Source organism: Bos indicus x Bos taurus, chromosome 6, assembly GCF_003369695.1.
Source record: "Bos indicus x Bos taurus breed Angus x Brahman F1 hybrid chromosome 6, Bos_hybrid_MaternalHap_v2.0, whole genome shotgun sequence".
In the NCBI taxonomy this organism is placed as follows: domain Eukaryota; kingdom Metazoa; phylum Chordata; class Mammalia; order Artiodactyla; family Bovidae; genus Bos; species Bos indicus x Bos taurus.
In genome coordinates this window covers 102,424,511-102,445,969 of record NC_040081.1, presented here as the reverse complement: position 1 = coordinate 102,445,969, position 21,459 = coordinate 102,424,511, and the positions used below count along the sequence as shown (strand labels likewise).

At 52.2% G+C, this 21,459-nt stretch overlaps 1 protein-coding gene across 2 annotated transcripts in view; it reads right to left on the bottom strand.

Moving 5' to 3' along the window:
• PPP2R2C (protein phosphatase 2 regulatory subunit Bgamma) overlaps positions 1-21,459 on the bottom strand; it is a 167,049-nt gene that overhangs the window by 12,572 nt on the left and 133,018 nt on the right. For both annotated transcript variants that reach the window (XM_027544990.1, XM_027544991.1), the window contains exons 6-8: positions 18,376-18,540; positions 8,159-8,328; positions 730-821 (exon numbers count right to left, since the gene is read on the bottom strand). In XM_027544990.1, coding sequence (XP_027400791.1) covers positions 730-821; positions 8,159-8,328; positions 18,376-18,540 — 427 coding nt within the window. The remainder of the gene's footprint in view (positions 1-729; positions 822-8,158; positions 8,329-18,375; positions 18,541-21,459) is intronic.

Sequence of the window (21,459 nt, the reverse complement as noted above, 5' to 3'; positions counted from 1 at the left end):
GGATGCACCCGAATGGGGGCTGCCGGCTTGCACCCTGTCCCTTCTCACCCATCACAGCCCTGCTCCAGTTGTGAAGTGTGACGGGTGACGTGCTGATGTCCCGGCCCAATGTGGTTTTCATCTCCGTGTGGTCTGTTACCCAAGTCCTTGCCCTGGACCTTCCCTGTCCACACTCGCCCTGGGCTGAGCCGGGTGATGGGGGAACAGGAACTCAAGTCGGGCTCAGGTCCATTTCCCAGGTGGGCAGGGCTGTGAGGGGCGGGTGCACCTGTGGAAGCCCCCTTGTCCCGGAAGATGCAGGAGCTGGAAGCGCTCTCTGGAGCCCCTGTGGGCCGGAAGCAGAAGCCATAATAGCTGCAGGCGGGTGTGGAACAGTGGCTAAAGCCTTCTGCCCCACGGGGGACCTGGCACTGATATACCCGTCACCCTTGACAACCTGGGGAAGGGGCTGCGTGGTGAGGTACCCAGAATTGGCTAAAGATGCTCCCACTACCGCTCAGGAGAATGGGGCTCCAAATGGATGTAGTTTCAGAATGTGAAGTTTCATTTCCATCCTTGAACTTGAGAGCTGAGAGCTTGAGCCTGCTTACCAGAAAGGCCGGGGCTCCTTGGAACACCTTGATTCCTTTGGCTGGATAACAGGGAACTCTGGCCCCGCCTAACCCCCCCCCCCCCCACGCCATGTCAGCAACTGGGCCCGCAGGGCGAAGGTCCAAGGTCTGAGGTTACCTGTCACTCCCATTCCAGGCGCATTCGAACTTGTCAAAAATGCAGTCGTTCTCGTACAGGGAACAGAGTTTGCTCCGAAGATAATCATGGACCTGGCGGGAGAAGGGGACGATGGGGTGAGTCAAGGGGGTGCCTGGAGAGTCCTGGTCCCCTCTCCATGGCGAGGGCCTCACTGAGCAGGGCTGTGCCCTCCGGGGTCTGGATGGCACTCCTGACTCAGCCCTGACCACTGGGAAGGGTCCACAGCTTGGCACATGGCCAACCCCTGAGCTGTGGCCAGACAGGGGACAGTCACAGTGACGAGGGGAACAACACCGAAGGGAACCACTTCCTGGCTCTGCCCCTCCCTGGCTGTGTGACCCTAGACAGTGACTTCACCTCTCTGAGCCGTGGTCTGTGCCTCCTTAAAGTGATAAGAGCACACACCTCATGGGCTGTTCTGGGATCAAATGTAAGTGATGGGTATAGGGTCTTGTCCTTTGGGGACAATAGTCACCCTGAGCACACTGGTGACCATCATGGAGAAAAGAGGACGTTCATACAGGTCTCTCAAGTGTAACCTCAGTAGGTGCTATCTGTCTTGTTTATAGATGAGGCACTGAAGCTCAGAGAGGTTAAGTAACTGGCCTGAAGTCACACAGCTTACAAGTGGAAGACCACGATCCTTTCCCAGGGTAGCCTGGCATCACAGGAGAACTGGTGACCCGATCCTGAAAGCTCTGTGCCCACAGGGCCTCCTGCATGCCAGCTCTCTTCAGGGACATGGCCCTGGCCTCTGGGTGGTGGGAGTGCATGCGTGCTCAGTTGTGTCCAATTCTTGAAGACCCCATAGACTATGGCCTGCCAGGCTCCTCTGTCCATGGAATTTTCCAGGCAGGAATACTGGAGTGGGTTAGATTTCCTACTGCAGGGGATCTTCCTGATCCAGGGATCGAACCCACATCTCTTGAGTCCCCTACATTGGCAGGCGGGTTCTTTTACCACTGAGTCACCTGGGTGGGGGAGGGGCAGGTAAATGAATAACATGAAGCCTAAACTCCTGGCTCTGTGTGTCTTCATGACCCAGGAGAGCCACTTAGCTGCCTGGAGCCTCAGGTTTCCTGTCTGAAAAGGGGGTCATGAGACACCTGCCCTGGAGAAGAGTGTGAGGATTCCAGGAGACGGATGCAGGGCAAAGCACCGGGGAGCTATCTGTGACCCCAGTTACCTACAGAGGGATGGAGAGAAAGAAATGTCCAACTCCTGCTAGGCAGTGATGGTGGAGGGAGAAGGAAAAAGCAGGTTTTCATCCTCTTCTGTCTGGGAATCTCTTATTCATCTTTAAAAACTCAGCTTTAGAGGAGGTCCCCTCCTCTAGCAGGGCTTCCCAGGTGGCGCTAGTGGTAAAGAACCCCCCCGCCAATGCAGGAGACGCTAGAGGCATGGGTTCAATCCCTGGGTCTTAGAAGATCCCCTGGAGAAGAGAATGGCTACCCACTCCAGTTATTCTTGCCTGGAGAATCCCATGGACAGAGAAGCTGGGTGGGCTACAAACCATGGGGCTGCAGAGAGTTGGACACGACTGAGCGGCTGAGCACACCGAACGCCTCCTCTGACAGCCTCCCTGGATTTCCCCAGACTACACATCTCTCTCTGACTCTTTCCTTGGGGCACCTGAGGCTCTTGCCCTGACTTTGTGTTTATGTTGACCCCACAGCCTGGAAGTTTCTTTCTTTTTGTCTCAGAATCAATTTTAATTATTTTTATTTTTTCACGATTGTGATTTTGCTGTTGTTGTTATTGTTTTCAGGCAGCTTTTCTTTATTTTTAACTGAAGGATAATTGCTTTACAATATTGGCTTGATTTCTGCCAGACTGGAAGGTTCTTAACCCAGGATGTCCTCTGGCCTTGGCCAACACACCCCTCCCCAGAGAAGGTTCCCTGCCCACCCTGCCCACAAAGCTTGCTCTCCCGCCCTTCTCTTCCCACCTGACCTGTGCTCTTGTTTTAAATTCTGTGCATAGGCTGACATCACCCAGATGTTTCTCTCCAGCCAGGACCTCTCTCCCAGAAGCCCACACTGAACTGTCTAGCTGTCTACAAGGATGAGCACGGCTGAGCCCTGGTCGCCCTTCTATCCCGCATTCTTCCACTGGTACAAAGAGTACAAATGACCTGTTTTTCCTCATCTCTCACACCTACATTCAACTTGCCCAGAATTCAAAGTGATCTGGAGCCAGTCCCTTCTCACCACATCCGTCCTACTGCCAGCCTGCTCCAAGCACCCCCACCCAGCTTATTGCAAAAGCCCTCCTGGTAGCTCTGTGTCTGCTCCCCATATCCTCCAACACTGGTCTATCTTATAGGCAGCGAGAGAGATTCCTTGGAAACTAAGCTGGACCATGCCATGCCTCTACTCAGAACCCTCCAGGGCAAACAAGTCCCCCTGGTCACCTCTCTGACCTCAGGCTTTTCTTCCCTCCCACAGGCTAACTCTGCTCCAGCCGGCTCCTCACCATTCCTTTCGAGCACTAACCATGTTCCTGCCTCAGGGCCTTGGCACCTGCCGTTCCCACCTCTGGGAACACCTCCCTGCAGAGGGCTCATGCCCTTACTTCTCCTAGGCTTCAGCACCTCTGTTTCCTCTGCCTCAGCCTCTGGTTTAGTTGTCATCCTTTGGGAAGCCTGTGATTATTTCACCTGTTTGCTTGGTTTCTGGCCATCTTCCCTGCTGGAATGGATGCCCCTCCAGCTAGATCTATTTGTCTCGTTCCCCAACAACTTCCCAGTGCAGTGCAGAGGGCCTGGCACATCACAGGACCTCAATACAGTTTTAAAAAATAAACGAGTGGTATTAGAGGCAACTGGAGATGGTGTGGCTGGGCTTCCCAGGTGGGCCACTTGTCTGAAAGAAAGAGCGGGGTCCCTCCCCCAGCCATTCCCCTTTCTCTACTCTGCTTCCGTAACAGTCCTCGGTGACTCTCCTGTGGTGTGTGTCTGTGGCCTGGGGTCTCCTGACCCACGGCCACACTAAGCTCAGGCTCATTGTGTTCCTGTCGTCTGGGACCCTGGAGGGTGAGGCGGGGGCTCCTACCCTCCCTCTGAGCCCAGGGTCTATCGGGGCACGGCACGCCGGCCCAGGGTGTGGAGTGACTAAGGTGAACGGGATAAACGGTGCCTGGCCTCATCCCCGGCCGCAGACTGTGAGGTGCTCACGTTCACCCTCCAGGCTGGCATGTGCGTGTGCTCCGTGCAGTCAAGGCAGCTTCACTGATGCACTCGTCCAAACACACGTGCTCTTGTCTCCTGCGCACTGAGTGCCTCCTGCCCTCTGGTGGCAGGGTAAGGAAGGGCGTGGGCTCTCGTGTAAGGAAGATGTGAGCACTGATCTAAGGTCCGTTGCTTGCTACTCCACCACCACAGATATGCCATTTAACTCAGTTTTCTCCAAATAAAATGGGATCAAGAGGACACTGTCCCCACCTCCCAGGGCAGCAGGGAGGCTTAGAAGAGGAAAATGTGCCAAGGTCTTAGATCAATGCAGCACGTGCCAAGGGCCAGCTGACTCAACACCCCTTTCTCCCTGCCTTCTTCAACCACAGAGGCCAAAAAACTAATTTTCCCAGTGTGTTCATGGGCTCATCCTAGCCAACGAGTTGAAAGAGGTCTTCTGAGGAGTGTTCTGGGAAAGCTTTTGTGTTCCTAATAAAATATGCCACAGATCCAACCAGCACAGCCTTTCACATGTCCTCTTATTTCCTGCCTGGAAGGTTGGCATCGTTCCTGGAGTTGTGGCAGCCATTTTCCCACCATGAGGTATCACTGAGGGAGGTAGAAAACCAACATGCAAATGATGGGGAACTAAATCACCAAAGTCACTGTTGCAACACTGAATGCGTCGGGAAGCCACTCACTCTTCTGGGACACTCCAGCCTCTCGTAAAGAGAGAAAAGCTCTTACCTATTCAGCACTGCAAGTCAGCCAAACACAAATCTGCAATACACAATTTCTAGTGCATAACAACTAAAGACATCAGGTGCTACGTTGGTTTTATGTAGCTATTACTATTTTAGAATCAAGAGGTCAGTGGGGCCATGCCAGGAGCCGGCATATTGCATTTTGAGTGCATATTGCATATTTCATATTGAGTGCAGCACTTTCCACAGCATCATCTTTCAGGATCTGGAATAGTTCAACTGGAATTCTATCACTGCCGGGAGCCAGCGTGAGGAACTCCGCCCATGACAAAGGTCATGAGGAAGGAGGCTCAGCATATGCAAAGGCGGGATCGAGCCTCAGGAGTCCACCTGGAAATTCTCGAGCATCTACCCCCAAAACCAGAGTCTGCCTACTTTCTGCTTTGTGCTTTCACCTACACCTCTGACTTTACAGGGGGCTGTCCCCCACTACCTCTCTCTGAAAAAAGAGTTAGCTTACAGCTCCAGTTAATAATTCCTGGGTGTGACAGTGTTTCAACCTACAAACTCCTTTGGAAATCCTCTAGCCTACCTGAATAGGTTTTTCCGGCCACATGTGATTGTTCAGAGCCTCCCAACTGTGAGAGGCAGATGTTCTAAACTGTCTAAACACAGATTCTTTTGAGTAGGTAAAAGATTGATTAGAAATTGTATTGGTGAAGGGTTTTTCACTTATTGGGCCAATGTTTGCTGCTAAGTCTCCATACCCCTTACCTACTGTGTCCTTGGCAGTGTATTGATTGATATAATGGGTGTATAGAAAGGTAAGTAGTAGCCTCAATGTTTGTAACCTTGGACCCTTGAGTTAATTCTTTTCTTGATTGAGCCCACCACACCTGTGCCCTTTAGGAATGCAACTTTATCTAATGCTTTTGGAGGGTGGCTCCTGACTTTGGAATAATCACCTTTAGAGAAAAATAAGTTTCTTACAATGTTAACAGGCCTCCTGGCCAGAAGATGATGTAATTCACCTGAACTTTTGCATATAAGTTTGAAAGCCTGGCTTCGATTTGAACCAGGAACTGCTGTCCTTGTATGACTCTACCCCTTTCCCCATTATCCTCTATGCATAACTTAAGGTATAAAAACTACTTTGGAAAATAAAGTGCGGGCCTTGTTCACCGAAACTTGGTCTCCCCATGTCGCTCTCTCTCTCACTCTGGCTGAGTCTCCATCTGGAGCGTGGAACCCACCATGCTTACTAATTATGCCTGAGCTTCTAAGATCCGACCGGAGAGGCCTAAGTGTCTCCTCTCCTTCGGGAGAATGGAAGGACGCCTGTGGCCTACGTAAGTGGTGCAAACTTCTTGCCTTGAAGTTTTATTGGTCTTCTGCGTAAACCAAGGTACTCAGCCTCTTTTCTCCACTGAATTTCCTCACTGAGCTATTCTCATTCTATTACTCTTTATATCTTTGATAAATATTTAAATAAATAGGTCGCCTATGCCCTCTCTCCTTCAAATACCCTGGATCAGCTGGGGCTGGACCCCAGCAGGGCCAGAAGCCAAGCAACCAGCTTTGGGCCTTGTCCTCTAGAGCAGTGATTCTCCTGCTTTATTGGGTTCTCATGTGCTTTGTGGAGAAAGCAATGGCACCCCACTCCAGTACTCTTGCCTGGAAAATCCTATGGATGGAGGAGCCTGGTAGGCTGCAGTCCACAGAGTCATGAAGAGTTGGACATGACTGAGCAACTTCACTTTCACTTTTCACTTTCATGCATTGGAGAAGGAAATGGCAACCCACTCCAGTGTTCTTGCCTGGAGAATCCCAGGGACGGGGGAGCCTGGTGGGCTGCCGTCTCTGGGGTCGCACAGAGTCGGACACGACTGAAGCGACTTAGCAGCAGCAGCATGTGCTTTGAGAATCTGAAGGCTCTGGACCCTCCCCCCCACAAAATGCTCATATTCAACATCTAGTTTCAGGGTCTGTGGGCCGTTGCTAACTCTAGGGACATGAAAGGCTGGTGGGGGGCCTACTAAGGGGGTTGGAACACTCATGTCCCTGGACAGCCTCTAGGAAGGCATCAGAACAGTCCTCCCCACAGGCCTGAGCAGGGTTATGTCATTCCTGCCCCAGTCTCTGACCCCTGCCACTCCTGAGGGTCGAGAAGGAGCTGATCCAGTCACTCCACAGGCCTGAGCAGGGGCCATGTCATTCCTGCCCCAGTCTCTGACCCCTGCCACTCCTGAGGGTCGAGGAGGAGCTGATCCATTCCTGGGTTGTGCCATGGGAGCAGGAGGCCTGCCTGGGTCAGAACTGGAGGGAGTGGCAGGACTTCTGGTAAACACACGTGGCTAACAAAGGAGTCCTTTCATGAATCCATTGTCCTGCAGAAGCTGGGGTGGGGGTTGGGGTGGGGGTGTGTGCCAGAACCTTCTGAGACATCGTTGTGGGCATGGGGCTGCCAGGAGCATACATGTCCAAGGTCAGACTCTGAACCCCAATCCTCTGCTCTCAGCTCTGTGCCCCTCTCCTGGGACATGCTGTACTCCAGGCCTTGGCAGGACGGAGGACAGGGAAGGGGGCTGTAGGGCTCCCATCTGGGCTCCGAGTCTGTCACTGCCCAGCTGTGAGGCAGCTCCCCATATCATCACCTCTTAGTAACCCCAGGTTCCTTCCTGCCAAACGGGGCCCATGGTGCCCTCTTCACAGGAGCAGTAAGGAATAGAGGTCACAAGTGTATGTGGCACCCTGTGTACACCTGATGCTCGGTGACACTATAAGAATTTGGCTGGGTCTTCTGATGAGGTCTTTTCCCACTCTTATCTGCATGACTGATTCCTACAAGGTTCAGAACAAATGTCACCTCCTCCAAGAAGCCTTCCAGATTGTCCCAGTTAGAAACATAACTGGAGCAGCTATAAAGCAGCTTTAAAACAGTCCTATATTTTTACCAAATTGTAACATCACATGAATTTTGTCTTTCATTCCCTCATATATATGGATGAATCATAGCAGAAAAATAATAAACACCTTCCCAGGCAGGTGTCCCAGGCTTCATCCTATAGGCCTGGCTGAAAAGCCTGCCCTGAAGATTTAGAAATGTACCAAGCTCCCATTTCACCACTGCATCACCAGCTAAGGATGCTCCCTGGGAAAGGGCAGTGCTTAACCTGCCTTAATGGTGGAACTGCAGACATTGGCTCCAGGGGAGGGAAGCCGTCATCTGCACCCTCAAATTGAGCCCAGTGTGAGGCTCATCTTTGTCCCCTGGGGCCTGAACTGAAGGCCTAATCACAGCCCTGGCTCCGAGCAGAAGCCAGCAAGCAGAGGACCCGCAGTACCCCGTGAGGAGAGGCTGAGCTACATGAGATGAGCTGCCTGATTTCTTGAGCCTCAGTGTCTTCACCTGCAAAATGGGCTGATGAAAGCCACTGAGCTGGGAAAGCCCCTCCATGCAAAAGCACAGGGAAGGGCTGGGGGTCTCCCACCCACAGAAGGGCTCCCAGGTTTTCCAGGTCGCAGCGCCCACCTGGTAGGTCTCTATGGGCCGCGCCTCCATGTTCAGGTCCCAGACCTTGACCGTGAGGTAATCGCGGGTGAGCATGTACCGGCCGCTGTGACTGAACTTCACGTCTGACACGGAGGAAATGATTTCCGAGAAGAAGGAGCGGTTACTGGGGTCCTCGGGCTCTTCAAATACTGCGGAGACAGAAACAACCAGGTCACTGGGCTGCTCCCGCCTGTGAGGTTAGAACAGACAGCTCCGTTTCTGCCCTGCGCTCATGCAGTCGCTTATTCATTCATCAAACCTATAACTAATACTGGCAAGCACACGCCCAAATGAATCCTCCAAGTGGGGAAGAACTAGCTCTTGGAACAATATTTATGGAGCATTTACTCTGAGCCAGATTCTGCGCTGAACTTTCCCGAACATGACCTTATCAATCCCCCAACACTCTGGCCACCTGATGCGAAGAACTGACTCATTGGAAAAGGTCCTGATGCTGGGAAAGATTGAAGGCAGGAGGAGAAGGGGACGACAGAGGATGAGATGGTTGGATGGCATCACTGACTCGAGGGACATGAATTTGAGTAAACTACAGGAGTTGGTGATGGACAGGAAAGCCTGGCGTGCTGCAGTCCGTGGGGTCGCAAAGAGTCACACACGACTGAACGACTGAACTGAACTGAATCCCCCAGTAGAAATTTCAGGTCGGTACCAGTAATATTCCCTTCTTATAGCCAAAGAAACTGAAGCATGGATGGTTAAAAGCCATGCCGGCGGTCTCAGAGCTGGAAGTGGTGGAGTAGCGGTGCTCACCGTGCTGCTCTCTGCTGCCTCCTGCTGGCGATTCTGAACTCCAGGACCGTGAGGCGTCCGAGCATCCTGGAAGGTGCTGGACCACGCTCTGGACCAGGCGGGGCACCCTGTGCGGTTCTAACTGGCTCAGGGGCCTCTGTTCCTGGTGTGCTGGGCACACATGGCCAAATCCCACTCTGAGGTGTGTTGTTTGGCTGCCACAGGGGTTGCAGCAAAACCAGATCTCGCCTCCACAAGTACAACCTGTGAGGCCCGTTGGCCTCCCACCTCCCATTACTGCAGGCCCACTGCTCCACACAGGACTCTGCTTTCCTGGCCCCTGAAGATGAGCGCTTCCTGCCCCTACCAGACATCCCAGAGCGGGGTCCCCAAGCAGTGTCCCCTCCCTGCCGCCTCTGTAACCAGGCCTTCCTGACACACAGAGGTCCCTGTGCAGCGGGACGAGCTCTTCCAGGCTCAGGTCTGTTGCTGGCTGTCCCACCAGTTTGCCGACCAACACCCTCACTGGCCAATCAGACCCTATAGTGGCCCTGGTCCTGCAGCAGGATAGACGTTATGGTCCCTGATGACCAATTAGGACCTGGGCCATGGATGGCCCTGGGCTCAGGGAAGAGGATGGGGTGGTGGGTGGGCAGCCATATCCAGCCAGTCTAGAAGGACTCAAACGTTTGATGACCTGTCCAGCTGTCCCCACGGGGCACCAACTGGGTGACTGTTCTGCCTGCTGGCCTGCTATGAGCCTCCAGGCTTCAAAGGGAGCACAAAGCTGACCACGTGTCCCCAGAGGCTCACCAGAGTGCCCCATCTACTGGTGCCTCTTCTATGGGGATGTCCCATACGCCACTTGCCAGGTTCGTCCCAGCCCTTTATACCCCATCTGGGAACCCAGTTTCCCACTTGTCCAAGGTCCTGCCTTTCCCAGAAATACAGCCCCTGCCCAGATTCCCCTCTGCAGGGTGGCAGGGAACATTTCAAGGCCAATCTGATGGTCTCACATGCTCACGTCTGCAGGCATGCATTCGTTCTCTCAGTTAGCCAGTCCATGCTGAGCACCCACCATAGCCAGGCACTGTTTGAGGGCCTGGGATGCTGCATTGAACAAGGCCCCCACTCTACTGGGGCCCCCATTCTCCTTCCAAAAACAGACAGTGAAGCTCAGTGACATGCAATACTGTGGGGGCAGTGGTGGGTGCTGGGAAGAAAGACAAAGCAAGTGAGGAGACAGGGAGAATGAGGGGCTGGTGATTTGGACGGATGGGGCCTCTATGGGAGAGAACATCTGAGCAGAGATGTGAATGAGGTGAGATACCAGGGAGGAGAACTCCAGGCAGAAGTCTTATCACGTGCAAAGGCCCTGGGGCAGCGATGAACTGAAGGCCATGGGACTGAGAAAGGCGTGAGCCTGGAACTGTAAACCAGGGGAAGGGCATCACCCCACGGGCAATGGGAAGACATAGCAGGGCTTGGAGAGAGGGCGGGCAAGGCGAGCTGTGGGCTTCTCCAGGATTTTGCTCCCTGTGGTGGTGAGGAGACCTCCTGGTGGGTCACCTTTAGCCTCTAAAACCTCTGAATTTTGACTGGTCATCTCACATAATTGTGTTTTGTACCTGGTAATAGTAATTAAACTGACACCTTTATTTCTGCAGACATCAACATTCATGTTTCTTTGTTAAGCCCCAAATTAAATCAACAACATTTCCCTCTTCTCTCAGATGCCTGGAGTAAAGAAAAAAAAAAAAAATTCAATACTGATTCCCTACTTAAACTAAAGCATTGAGATTCTGTATAGTCTTTAAGTGAACAGGGATATGGGCCTAATATTTGGGGGAAAGGGGGCAGATGGATTGAAAGAAGTGCACCCCACACTCTTGGCAGGGACCTGGGCGGGGCCCTGTACGTCCCCAGGTATGTGGCAGGAATTCTCTCCCGATGGAATCAGCATCTCTGCTGCTAGGGGTCAGACAGAAGGTAAGATATAAAAGCACAGTGAGTAGAACTGAAACATAGTCACTGGGCTTCCCAGGTGGTGCTAGTGGTAAAGAACCCACTGGCCAGTGCAGGAGACATAAAGAGACCCGGGTTTGATCCCTGGGTCAAGAAGATCCCCTGGAGGAGGAAATGGCAACCCACTCCAGTATTCCTGCCTGGAGAATCCCTTGGACAGAGGAGCCTGGCAGGCTATGTGCATAGGGTTTCAAAGAGTCAACGTGACTGAGGCGACTTGGCATGTATGCTACCATATGTAAAATAGATAGCCGGCGGAAGTTTGCTGTGTGATGCCAGGAGCCCAAAGCCAGTGCTCTGTGACAACCTAGAGGGGTGGAATGGGGAGGGAGGTGAGAGGGAGGTTTAAGAAGAGGACGCGTATGTATGCCTGTGGTTCGTTCACATTGATGTATGACAGGAGCCATTACAATATTGTAAAGTAATTATCATTATCCTCCAATTAAAAATAAAATAAAATAAATTTTTAAAATATAAAAAGCATAAAGTGGGGTCTGTCTCTTGCACCCCGACTTTGTACCCCTTGCCTGCCTCAGTGGTTCCCTCTGGCCTCCACCCAAACCACTAGGTCTGGTCCAACTCACTGCACTCTGCACCTTACAGAGCTCCCAGCATGCCTTGTGGGAGTTCAGTAGACCTACGGGGGCCAGAATCACAGAGGAGCATCTGTACGGGATGTCACAGAGCCATAGCTGTGTCTTCTGCCAGCTTTAAGGAGCAGGAAGCCACAAAGGTCAAAGGCTGAGAGGATGATGGAATCCATAGTTGAAAACAGAAGCACCCAACAGCCCACGGCAACTTCAGTTCTGGCTATCCGTGGGCATTTCTGATGGTTTGTTTTAAGCACAAAAGCACCAGAACTGAAAAAGATTAGTGGGAAGGGACATTAACAAGCCTGAAAAAAGTTATACGGAGAAGTTCTCAGCTTTCTTTTCAAATGTTTCTATGACATTGTTTTGTTGCTGTTATTTTAATGTGTTTTTAAAATTCATTCTTCTTGGAGTACGGTTGCTTTACAATGCTGTGTGAGTTTCTACTGTGCAGCAATGTGAATCAGCTATACGTATACACATAGCCCCTCTGTTTTGGATTTCCTTCCCATTTACGTCACCACAGGGCACCGAGTAGGGTTGAAATTTTCAATACAACTTTTTAAAAAAATTTTTGTCGAAAGACTGCAGAATCTTCTGTATCAATCCCCACCCCTGCCCCCACAGCCTGAACATCTCCAGGGCATTAATAAGAGAAAAGGGGATCTCCCTTCTGATTGACAGAATCACTAAGGACATTTTACAGTAATTATTGCCAACAAGAGTTTAAAGAAGGGCATCCCAGAAAAGTCGAGAGGCTCTGGAACAGCAGCCCATCTTTTTTTAAAAACTAGTGTTGCATAATGAAGGCTCCTGTGGCCCTAGCTGGCTCCCTGACAACCACGCCCTCCCCTCTGGGTGTTGCTGCTGTCACACAGTGGAGAGGCTGAGGAGCCCCCTCCCTGTCACGCTTGCCTGAGTGAAGAAAGGGACCCCGGGGAGGTTCTGAAGCACCTGGGATGCAAGAAAAGGGAAGTGAAACCTGAGGTGGGGCCCGCCTCATGCACAACTCCGATGTGTCCTTCTTCTGCTTAAAGCCCTCTGTGGCTCCCAGTGCCCATAGGTCCAGGGTTCAAGCTCCCACATGTAGCCGACAAAGCTCCTTCCTAATTGGGCCCTGCTGCTCCAGCCTCATAAACCCAAATTCCCCTCCTGCAGCCACATGCCGACCCCCTTTCCCACCAGGGTCCCAGGGCCTCGAATAGGGTGAGGCAAGCAGACCCCAAGGGCAGGCGCCACATTGAACAGCTCACTCTTGGGGTCGCCTTAAATGAATGTCTCCTTCCATGGCATGACTTAGGCATCTCACTCGCCTTATCCTAGCCCTTGCCCTGCCATATACCAGGCAGCAGAGCGCAGCCAAGCTCTGTGTGACTTCAGGCAAGCCCCTTAACCTCTCTGAGCCCAAGTTTCCTCACCTGAGGGGCAAGCATGGTGAGACCTCCAGAGGTAACACCTGGAAGCACCTGGCCTAGTGAGGCACTTGAGTGGCTGCTCAATAAAAGAGTTGTTTTTCCCATTGTTTTTGCTCCTTTTTTCTTTCCTGTCTTTCCTACCAACTCCTATACATCCTTCAGAACCCCAACTCAAATATCCTGTTCTCTGTGCAGCTTGTCCAGCTGTTCGCCAAAGAAATCAAATGCTCCCCCTTGTTGCCTGCATAGCCCAGGGGTGCCCTCTTGTATGGCATCAGTGAGGATAACCTGGTTACCCCGTGGGGCTGTGAGCTCTTGTCAGCCTGTGGATGGTCTTCTCTGGGCATGGATGGGGAGGTGGGGGGTTAACTGAGCAGGTAGAACTGACCAAGTGGGACTGGGAGGACGGGAGGTTCAGGGCTGATGGAAGAATGGCCCTGGCTTGAGCCCCACGCTTAGGGACAATGGTGCAGGGCAGTGAGACCCTGGAAAGAAACACGGACGGACAGAGGTGGGGCTGTGGGGCTGAGGAGGTGGAGAGCTGAGGAGGAGACCAGCCTGAAGGAACAGATGGGTCCTGCCTGGTCCATGCTCCTGGCTGCCCTAGCAACGGGCCCCTCCTCTGCTCTGACATTATGAGAACATCCACTTGAAAGATGAACACATGTGTCCAGGCGAGTCCCACCTTGGGCTCCAGGATTAGCAAGGGGGTGGCCATGGATCCTGTTAAAACACAGCCAGGCCAAAGCACCCCGTGGTTCCTGTGCTTTCAGAGTAAACCCAGAGCACCCCACCAAGGTCTGTAAAGCCCTCTTCACGTGGGTCCTCCTCTCTCCATGCACTTCTGACCTCACCCCCCACCTTCCCTGACTCCGCTCCTGCCGCATGGGCCTCAGGAGCCAGCTGCAGGGCCTTTGCACTGGCTGTGCCCTTGGTTGGGGGCTCTGCCCTGACTCACCCCTAGACATCAGGAGCCTCCCCAGCAGAGAGAGGGCTGGGTCTGGTCTTCCCACCCCAGATCCATTAGCAGGGGTGAGCTCTGAGAATCTACCCCATCCCGCCCCTATAAATGAACCTGGTTCACCCCTAACTCCCATGAGCATTCTTTGTTCTCAAGGTTTCTGTAAAGAGTAAGTGAGAAAGAGCACAGGCTGATAGGCATGAGACTTCTGGAGCCTTTAATAGTCTCTGCTTAGCTGTGTGACCTTAGGGGGATGTCTTAACCTCTCTGGGCCTCTGTGTGATAAACAATAACAGCCCCCAAAGATGGCCACATCCTCATCCCTGGGACCTGTGCGTGTGTTACTTAACATGACAGAAGGCTTTGCATATGCAAGTTTAGGATCTTGAGCTGCAGAGATTACCCTGGACTCTCTCGGGTGGGCTGGCCCACTGGTAATCATGAGGAAAGGAGGACAGTCAAAGGCAGAAGAAGAGACGACAGCATGGAAGTGGGGGTTGGAGAGATGCACTTTGAAGACAGAAGAGGCCACAAGCCAAGGACCACAGGTGACCTCTAGAAGCTGGAAAAGATAGAGACCGATTCTCCCCTGAAGCCTCTGGAAGGAATGCAGGCCTGACAACACTGAATTTTGGACCTCTGCCCTCTAGAACTGTCAAAGAATATATTCATGTTGTTTTAAGCCACTGAGTTCATGGCAATTCGTTACAGCAGCCACGGGAAAACAATACACTCGGTTTCCTCATCTATAAAATGAATAATCGAGGACTTGCATCATAGCACAGCTCTCAGGACTTAATGAGATGTAAACTTTGAGCAGCACCTGGTGTGTAGCAAGCCCTGGACCAACGTCACCTGTGGTTTCTGCTTCGCCCAGCACGGGGCTGGCACGGAGTAGGGGGCCCATCACGGGGAGCAACTGTCATTACCACCTATTCTAGGGAATCTTCATGTCTCTTGGCACGGCCCTTGCTTTTGGCAGACTCTGTGCTGTGAAAAGCAGAAGTGTCTGTCTATTTTGAGGATTCAAGCACAGTCGTTTCCATGGTTACGCTGTCATTACGACTAGCAGACAAAAGACTCAGCTTTCTACTGCTTTGGAGGACAGGAATCTGTGGGTTGGGCAGCAGCCTGTGCCCCTTGGCTCTGCCCCTGATGATGGGGAGGGGCCTGGGGAAGCCACTGTTTCTCTGAGCCTCGGTTTCCTCATCTGCCCAATGATAGAAGTCAACACGTGATCCACTTGTGATCTGGGATGCCCTTCCTTCAGTGAACAGAAAATCACAGTCTTACCCATTGGGAAAATGGTGCCTGGACCATTCATCTCTGGGATGTCACTATCAGCCGTCCCCTGAGTTCTGAGTAGTAACTAAATGGGTAGAAGTGAGATGAAAAGACCAGATCCTAGCCTCCAAGTCTCTTTAAAACAAGATCTGGCTCCAATAACAGCCATTTGTTCTGATTAAAAATAACAGCCTAATTGGCAATCGTCTGCTTGCTTAATTTCTCAGGAGAACTAAGAACAAACGCCATCTGGAGAATGCAGACAGTAGGGCAGGTATTTCCTCTACTCACGACTTGTGGCAAATGAGATGAAGAGAGGAAAACAGAAGATGCAAAGTATTTTGCAGAGCCTGGTGAACAATCCTGTCACTGGCATTAATGAGAAACTTTCTGTGCAGAATATTGAGTTTGAGAGTGAAAAGAAAATTCTAGAAAAATGCATTTTAATACAAAATTAATTCCTTTAGAAAACCCATATAAACCAATAATCAAAAAGGATCTACATGTGAGTTTTACTAAGACTTCAAGGAGCAGATATATTATACTAACTGTTCTAGGGAAAAAAAGAGAGAAAGCGGCCAGCTCATTTTACAAGAGAACAATCCTCTTAATAAAACTGGACAAAGATTGCAGGCAAAGAAAATTAAAGGCCAACTTCATCTCTGATCATTTATGCCTAAAGCAGAATTTTTGCATCCATGCAAAAATGTCCTCAGCAGGGAAATTTCCTGCCCTCAGTGTCACCAGGCACTGAAAAAGCCCCTGGGGATCAGGAGGTGCCATGTCCCTCCCTTCATACCTTGGCCCTGTCAAAGCCTTCCAGAACCTGCTGAAGATGCAGAATCCTCCGCGGCCCTAATGAATGCTCACTGCAGCCTCTGGAGAGCGTGTAAGAAATTCAATGGAGCTGAGTCACTGAAATAAAGTTATAGCTCTTGCACTTGACTTTGCGGGCTGAGTCACATGCAAATCTACACCGCCAGGCGTGTGACAATGACGCGCCCAGAATCTCTGTGTGTGTGCCTAGGCTCAGGAAACGGATGAGTGATGGCTGTCCTGGTGGGCGGCTGCTTGTTCAGATCCCAGGGAACCAGCTGATACAGTTCCAGAAGCCAAGACGGTCTCTGACTCCCACGTCCAGCCCACAGAGACCATCGTTCAAGCAGCGTGGGGAGCACAAAACCATCCCCATTCTCCCTAAATTCCTGAACCCACATTTAGAAACAATTTCTGGGCGTATTTCTTTCCATGATTTTCTGTTTCCATTCTTTTGCTGAAGTAGTCATTATCCTGCTTTTCGCCCCCATAGAATCTTCCAACATAATCACTTCCCCATGTTATTATACCCCTCCTAAGTCAGTTTTTTAAATGTCTGAATAGTATTCTACTATACAGACGGCATCATCTGGCCACACAGGTGCCTTCCCATCTCAAAGCCTTTGCCCCTGCTGTGTCCTTCTAGAAGATTCTGCATGGTGCACCCCCTCAGCGCCTCATACTGTTCCATTGTAACTGCCTCTAGCAGTGCAGCTGACATGACCCTCCCTGCACTCTGCTTTTCTGGCGGCTGTTTATACCACTCACCACCTCTCAGCATCATATCGCCTAGTTAGGAGTTTACTGTCGGTCCATTGGTTCCTGCTGCACCCCAGGGACAGTGTTTAGAGCATGGCAGCTCACCGTGTGACACATGAGTGTCCTGGTGGCCCCGGCTCCACCCAGAGAGGGAGATCTGCCCTCCCCACCCTGAGTGCCAACAGCTCAGCCCTCAGAAGGCTTGGTGCCCAGGGAGGGGGCTTTCTCAGGACCACACATGAGCTCTGCTAGAGGAGCCCTGGGGCTTGTGGATGGGGGTCAGTGGCTCCAGTACTAAGTACAGACCCAGATAGTGGACATCCCGCCCAGCTGTGAATGTAAGGAAGGCTGGGAGAGTGTGTGCAGTGTGGATGAACCCGGAGAAGGGTGACGGGGTGAGATGAGGGGACAGAACTTGGCCAAGGAGGGAGGAGGAGCTGGCGGCTACAGAGAGTCCTGAGTCTGAGTCCCTGGGAGCTGGGGCAGCACCGTCCTCTCTGGCTGCCCGGGGAAACCAGGCCCCCGGGGGAAGACAGCAACCCTGTCCCTCCCAACAGCCCTCTGCCTCCTTAACCGAGACACTGATAAAGCCCTCCAGTGGCCAACTGGTCACCACTCATTCATTGTTTGTTTGTTCATTCATTCAACATTTCCAGATCCTGCTGGAGGCACTGGGATGGATACAGAGATGAACTAGATTCCCTGCCCTCTCGACTGAGGCCACGTCTGCTTCCGCCCCGCCTGCTGCTCCTGCAAGGTCATCCAGGGAGGATGTCGTGGGCTGACCCTCTGCCTTCGGTGCCTCTGGGGAGCACCGCGTTGGTGGACAGCCGCCAGATCAATCCAGCACCAAGCAGCCCAGACCTGGGGTGAGGCGCACCAGTCAGGGTATCTCAGGGCCCCAGGTTCAAGTCCCACCCTGCCAGTTTTTCAGTGTGAGTGACCTTGAGCCCATCTCTGGAGCCCGTTTCACCTTCTGTGCAGGGCTCCGGGACAGCTCATGTGACAAAGACATGAGCTAATGCCAGTAGACAGCGTGGCTGGGCGCCTGGCTCAGCGTCCAGTGTGAGCTATTCTGTGGTGGTTGGTTATCATATGAAGTTCGCTTGGACCTCGTCCATCCCTGAATCCTCTGACACCTCTGTGGCAACCCCAAGGCTGCTCTCTGGGGCGTTCCAGTATGAGGTGACCCAGCCTGCTGGGGGAGGTGGAACAGCACAGAAGTTCTGCGTGGTGTATAGTCGTGAGCAGAAAGCTTTGGGGGTTCTGGGAGGTACAGAAGAGGGACCTGGCCCAATATGGGGATCAAGGAAGGCTTCCTGGAGGAGGTGACAGTTGGGTGTGGTCCCTCTTTGGCTTCCAGTGCCCAGCTCACTCCCTGGTCCTCATCTCTGCTGGGACTCGGGGTGGGGGGCAGTGGGTGGCAGGACCTGGTGTCCCCTGCCAACAGCGGTAAAGAAGCACTGAGTCCACCCCACTCCCCCGCCACCCCCACCGCCAGCCCATTCAGAACACCTCCATGCCCCGTCCACCCACACCCAGGAGGCCCCGCCCACATCAATGGCTGATGGGGCGCTGGCGGGCATGCGCACTTACATTTGGAGTGCTTGTCACACAGGGCGGCCGCACGCATGTCACAGAGGCGCAGGGAGCCCTTGCTGCTGCTGTAGACGAAGAGGTTGCAGTGATGCGGGTGGAACTCGGACGCGGTGATCACCTCCGTGAGGTCCTCCATGTTAGCTGGTTTGATGTCCACGATGTCTGGGCAGCCGGGTCAAGGAAGGGGTGGCAAAGGGAGGGTGTCCTCGCAGCTCTGCCTTCCCCTGCTCGGAGACCCTCGGGTAACCGAGACACCTCCCCTGGGCACATCCGCTTACCCCGAGTCTGAGCTGTCTCCCCATTACCGAGACTCCTGGACAAATAGCTGACCCCAGAGAGTCCCCAGGCTGCAGACCTGCCTGTCCAACACCCCTTGTGGGTGCCCACCCACTGTCCCCATAAGGCGGGACCTCTGCCTCCTTCCTGACTGGTACTCTGTCGCCAGCTGGTGCCCATCAGCTGCCCAGCCTCCACACAGGGCAACCCGTGAGGCGTTTCCCCTCTGCCCCTCCTCTTCCAGTTGCCAACCCAGAAGGCCAGGAGCCTTTACTGAGTTCAGGACCATGGACACAATAGGTGGAGAACTGCAGTTCTCTCCCATCACTCTGTGCATTGTGTCTGATCTGAGTGGATGGGTTATGACTTGGCTCCCCTCCACAGCTCCCAGACCCAGGCCCTTGAGCCCACAACATCAAGACTCTGCTCTGGGGAGGAGGTTCTCTGCCCTTCTGGATTTTTAGCTCTGACCTGCGTCTTCCATTCCCACTCACGTCACCATGAAGGATGAGCATAAGGCACCAGATGTGCCAGTAGAGGACTCCAGACTCGAATACTGGGAATGCTGGATGCAGTTCTGTCATCTCTGCAGGGCTGGGTGGTGTGGCGAGGAAGTAATTGTGTCTGCTGCCGTGACAAGGGGAAGCCGAGCCTGGGGGTGGAGCAGACAACCCCAAAGACAGAGTGGATGGAAAGAGAGATCTGCAGTGTCTTTAGAATCCTAGATCAGGATCCACCTGAAGCCTTGACCCCTGTATGGTTAAATATGTGAGCCAATAAATACATTCTCTGTTTTGTTGTTCAGTTGCTCAGTCGTGTCCAACTCTTTGCGACCCCTGGAGTGCAGCATGCCAGGCTTCCCTGTCGTTCAGCATCTCCTGGAGCTTGCTCAAACTCATGTCCATTGAGTCAGTGATGCCATCCAACCATCTCTTCCTCTGTCGTTCCCTTCTCCTCCTGCCTTCAGTCTTTCCCAGCATCCAGGGTCTTTTCCAGTCAGCTCTTCGCACCAGGTAGTCAAAATATTGGAGCTTAAGTTTCAGCATGAGTCTTTCCAATGAATATTTAGGACTGATTTCCTTTAGGATTGACTGGTTGGGTTTCCTTGCAGTCCAAGGGACTCTCAAGAGTCTTCTCCAACACCACAGTTCAAAAGCATCAGTTCTTCTGCAGTCAGCCTTTTTATGGTCCAACTCTCACATTCATACATGACTACTGGAAAACCATAGCTTTGACTATATGGACCTTTGTCAGAAGTAATGTCTCTGCTTTTTAATATGCTGTCTAGGTAGGTCATAGCTCTGTTATTATAGGGCATACACAATGGCCTGCCTCAGGGAGCCCTGTGTGGCCCCCTCCGCCTGACTCTTGGGCTAGGGTGCCTTTGTTTGGCTCACAGGGAGATAGCCTGGCCCTGCTTCCCTGTGAAGGGCTGTAAGGAAGTGAAACTAGCATTTTCTATTTAGGGCCAAGAATTTTGTTGCTTGGAAAGGAAGAATCCTTGGCTGATACTTCTGGAGCCCAGAGAGGGTAAACAACCAGTCCATGGTGACTCAGCAGTAAGTGGTGAGGCTGGATTCCTGTCCATCCCCCATTGCCTACGACAGCAAATTGGAACCCCTGGGTGTATCATCCAAGGCCTAGCATACCCAGGCCTCTTTCTATCTTTCCTGCTTCAGATCTATTAGTCACTGTGCCCCAAAGGCACTTTCCTCTCAGACAGTGAAACTCTTGGTCTCTGTTCTCCCCAGCCCTGTGGGAGCTCTGCAGCCCCTTCTGAAAAGCCCTCTGAAAAGCTGCCTCCTCCCTCTTCTTTACATGTGGGCTCTGGATTCAGAGAATTCCAACTCTGCCGCCTCCTGGCTGCGTGATCCTGGGTGAGTTTCTCAGCTCCTGATGCCTCAGTTTCCTCATCTGTAAAATGGGCTAACAGTTCTAACATCATAGATTTGCTGTGAAGATGAGAAGAGGCAAAGCCCTTGACAACTGCCTGACACATTGTCAGTTGCTCTTATTATTTTTATTATCTGGAAAATACCAACTGAAACTCTGAGATTCATCTGCTGTCAGCCCTGCCTCTTCCACCTGCCCCAGACTGCTTCCTCTCTGAGTAAGAAAGGTATTTTCTGACTTCTGTAAACAGAGTTTATAAAACATCAGAAAATATGGTTGAATCTGTTGCAATCAGAGGCACCAAGGAGGGTCTCTGTGCAAATGCTCAAATCTTGCCTGCTAGAAGCACACCATTAACCAGAAACTTAGAATCACATCAAAACAGAGGGAAAAAAGGAGGCATGCTGTCAGTGCCTGGATTGGTTTCCCAGGAAACTGTGGTTTCTGGTTCAATAAGAAGCAGAGGTTAAATCATGAAAAAGTGAGACTAAAGTTTCACAGAGAAAAAGAGCCAATACATATAGGATGCGAATTCCATCAACCTGCAGCCCTGTCCTTACGGGTCTGAGCACCCACTGACGACTTTCCACCGGACTGTGCCTCCTCCCAACCGCTTTAATTCCCTACTGAACTTCAAGTGGTGTCTGGAGAAAAAGTGCTGTTGTTGACGAAATGTCATGCGCATCAGTACAGCACCCGTCAGATGTTCTGTGAATAGGGAGCAGATTCTCCCGCAGGACTGGGGACAGAAAGCCAGAGAGGGGCTGGGAGAAACAAATGCAGTCCTCAGGGCACGCAGGCTGCGTTGGAGTCCTGGTTGTGTCAGTTGTCAAGGGACACGGGTTTCACCGTGTTTCCCAGGGTTACACCCTCCTCGGGAATTGAGGATGCTTGCCTTGCACGTGGTCCTCT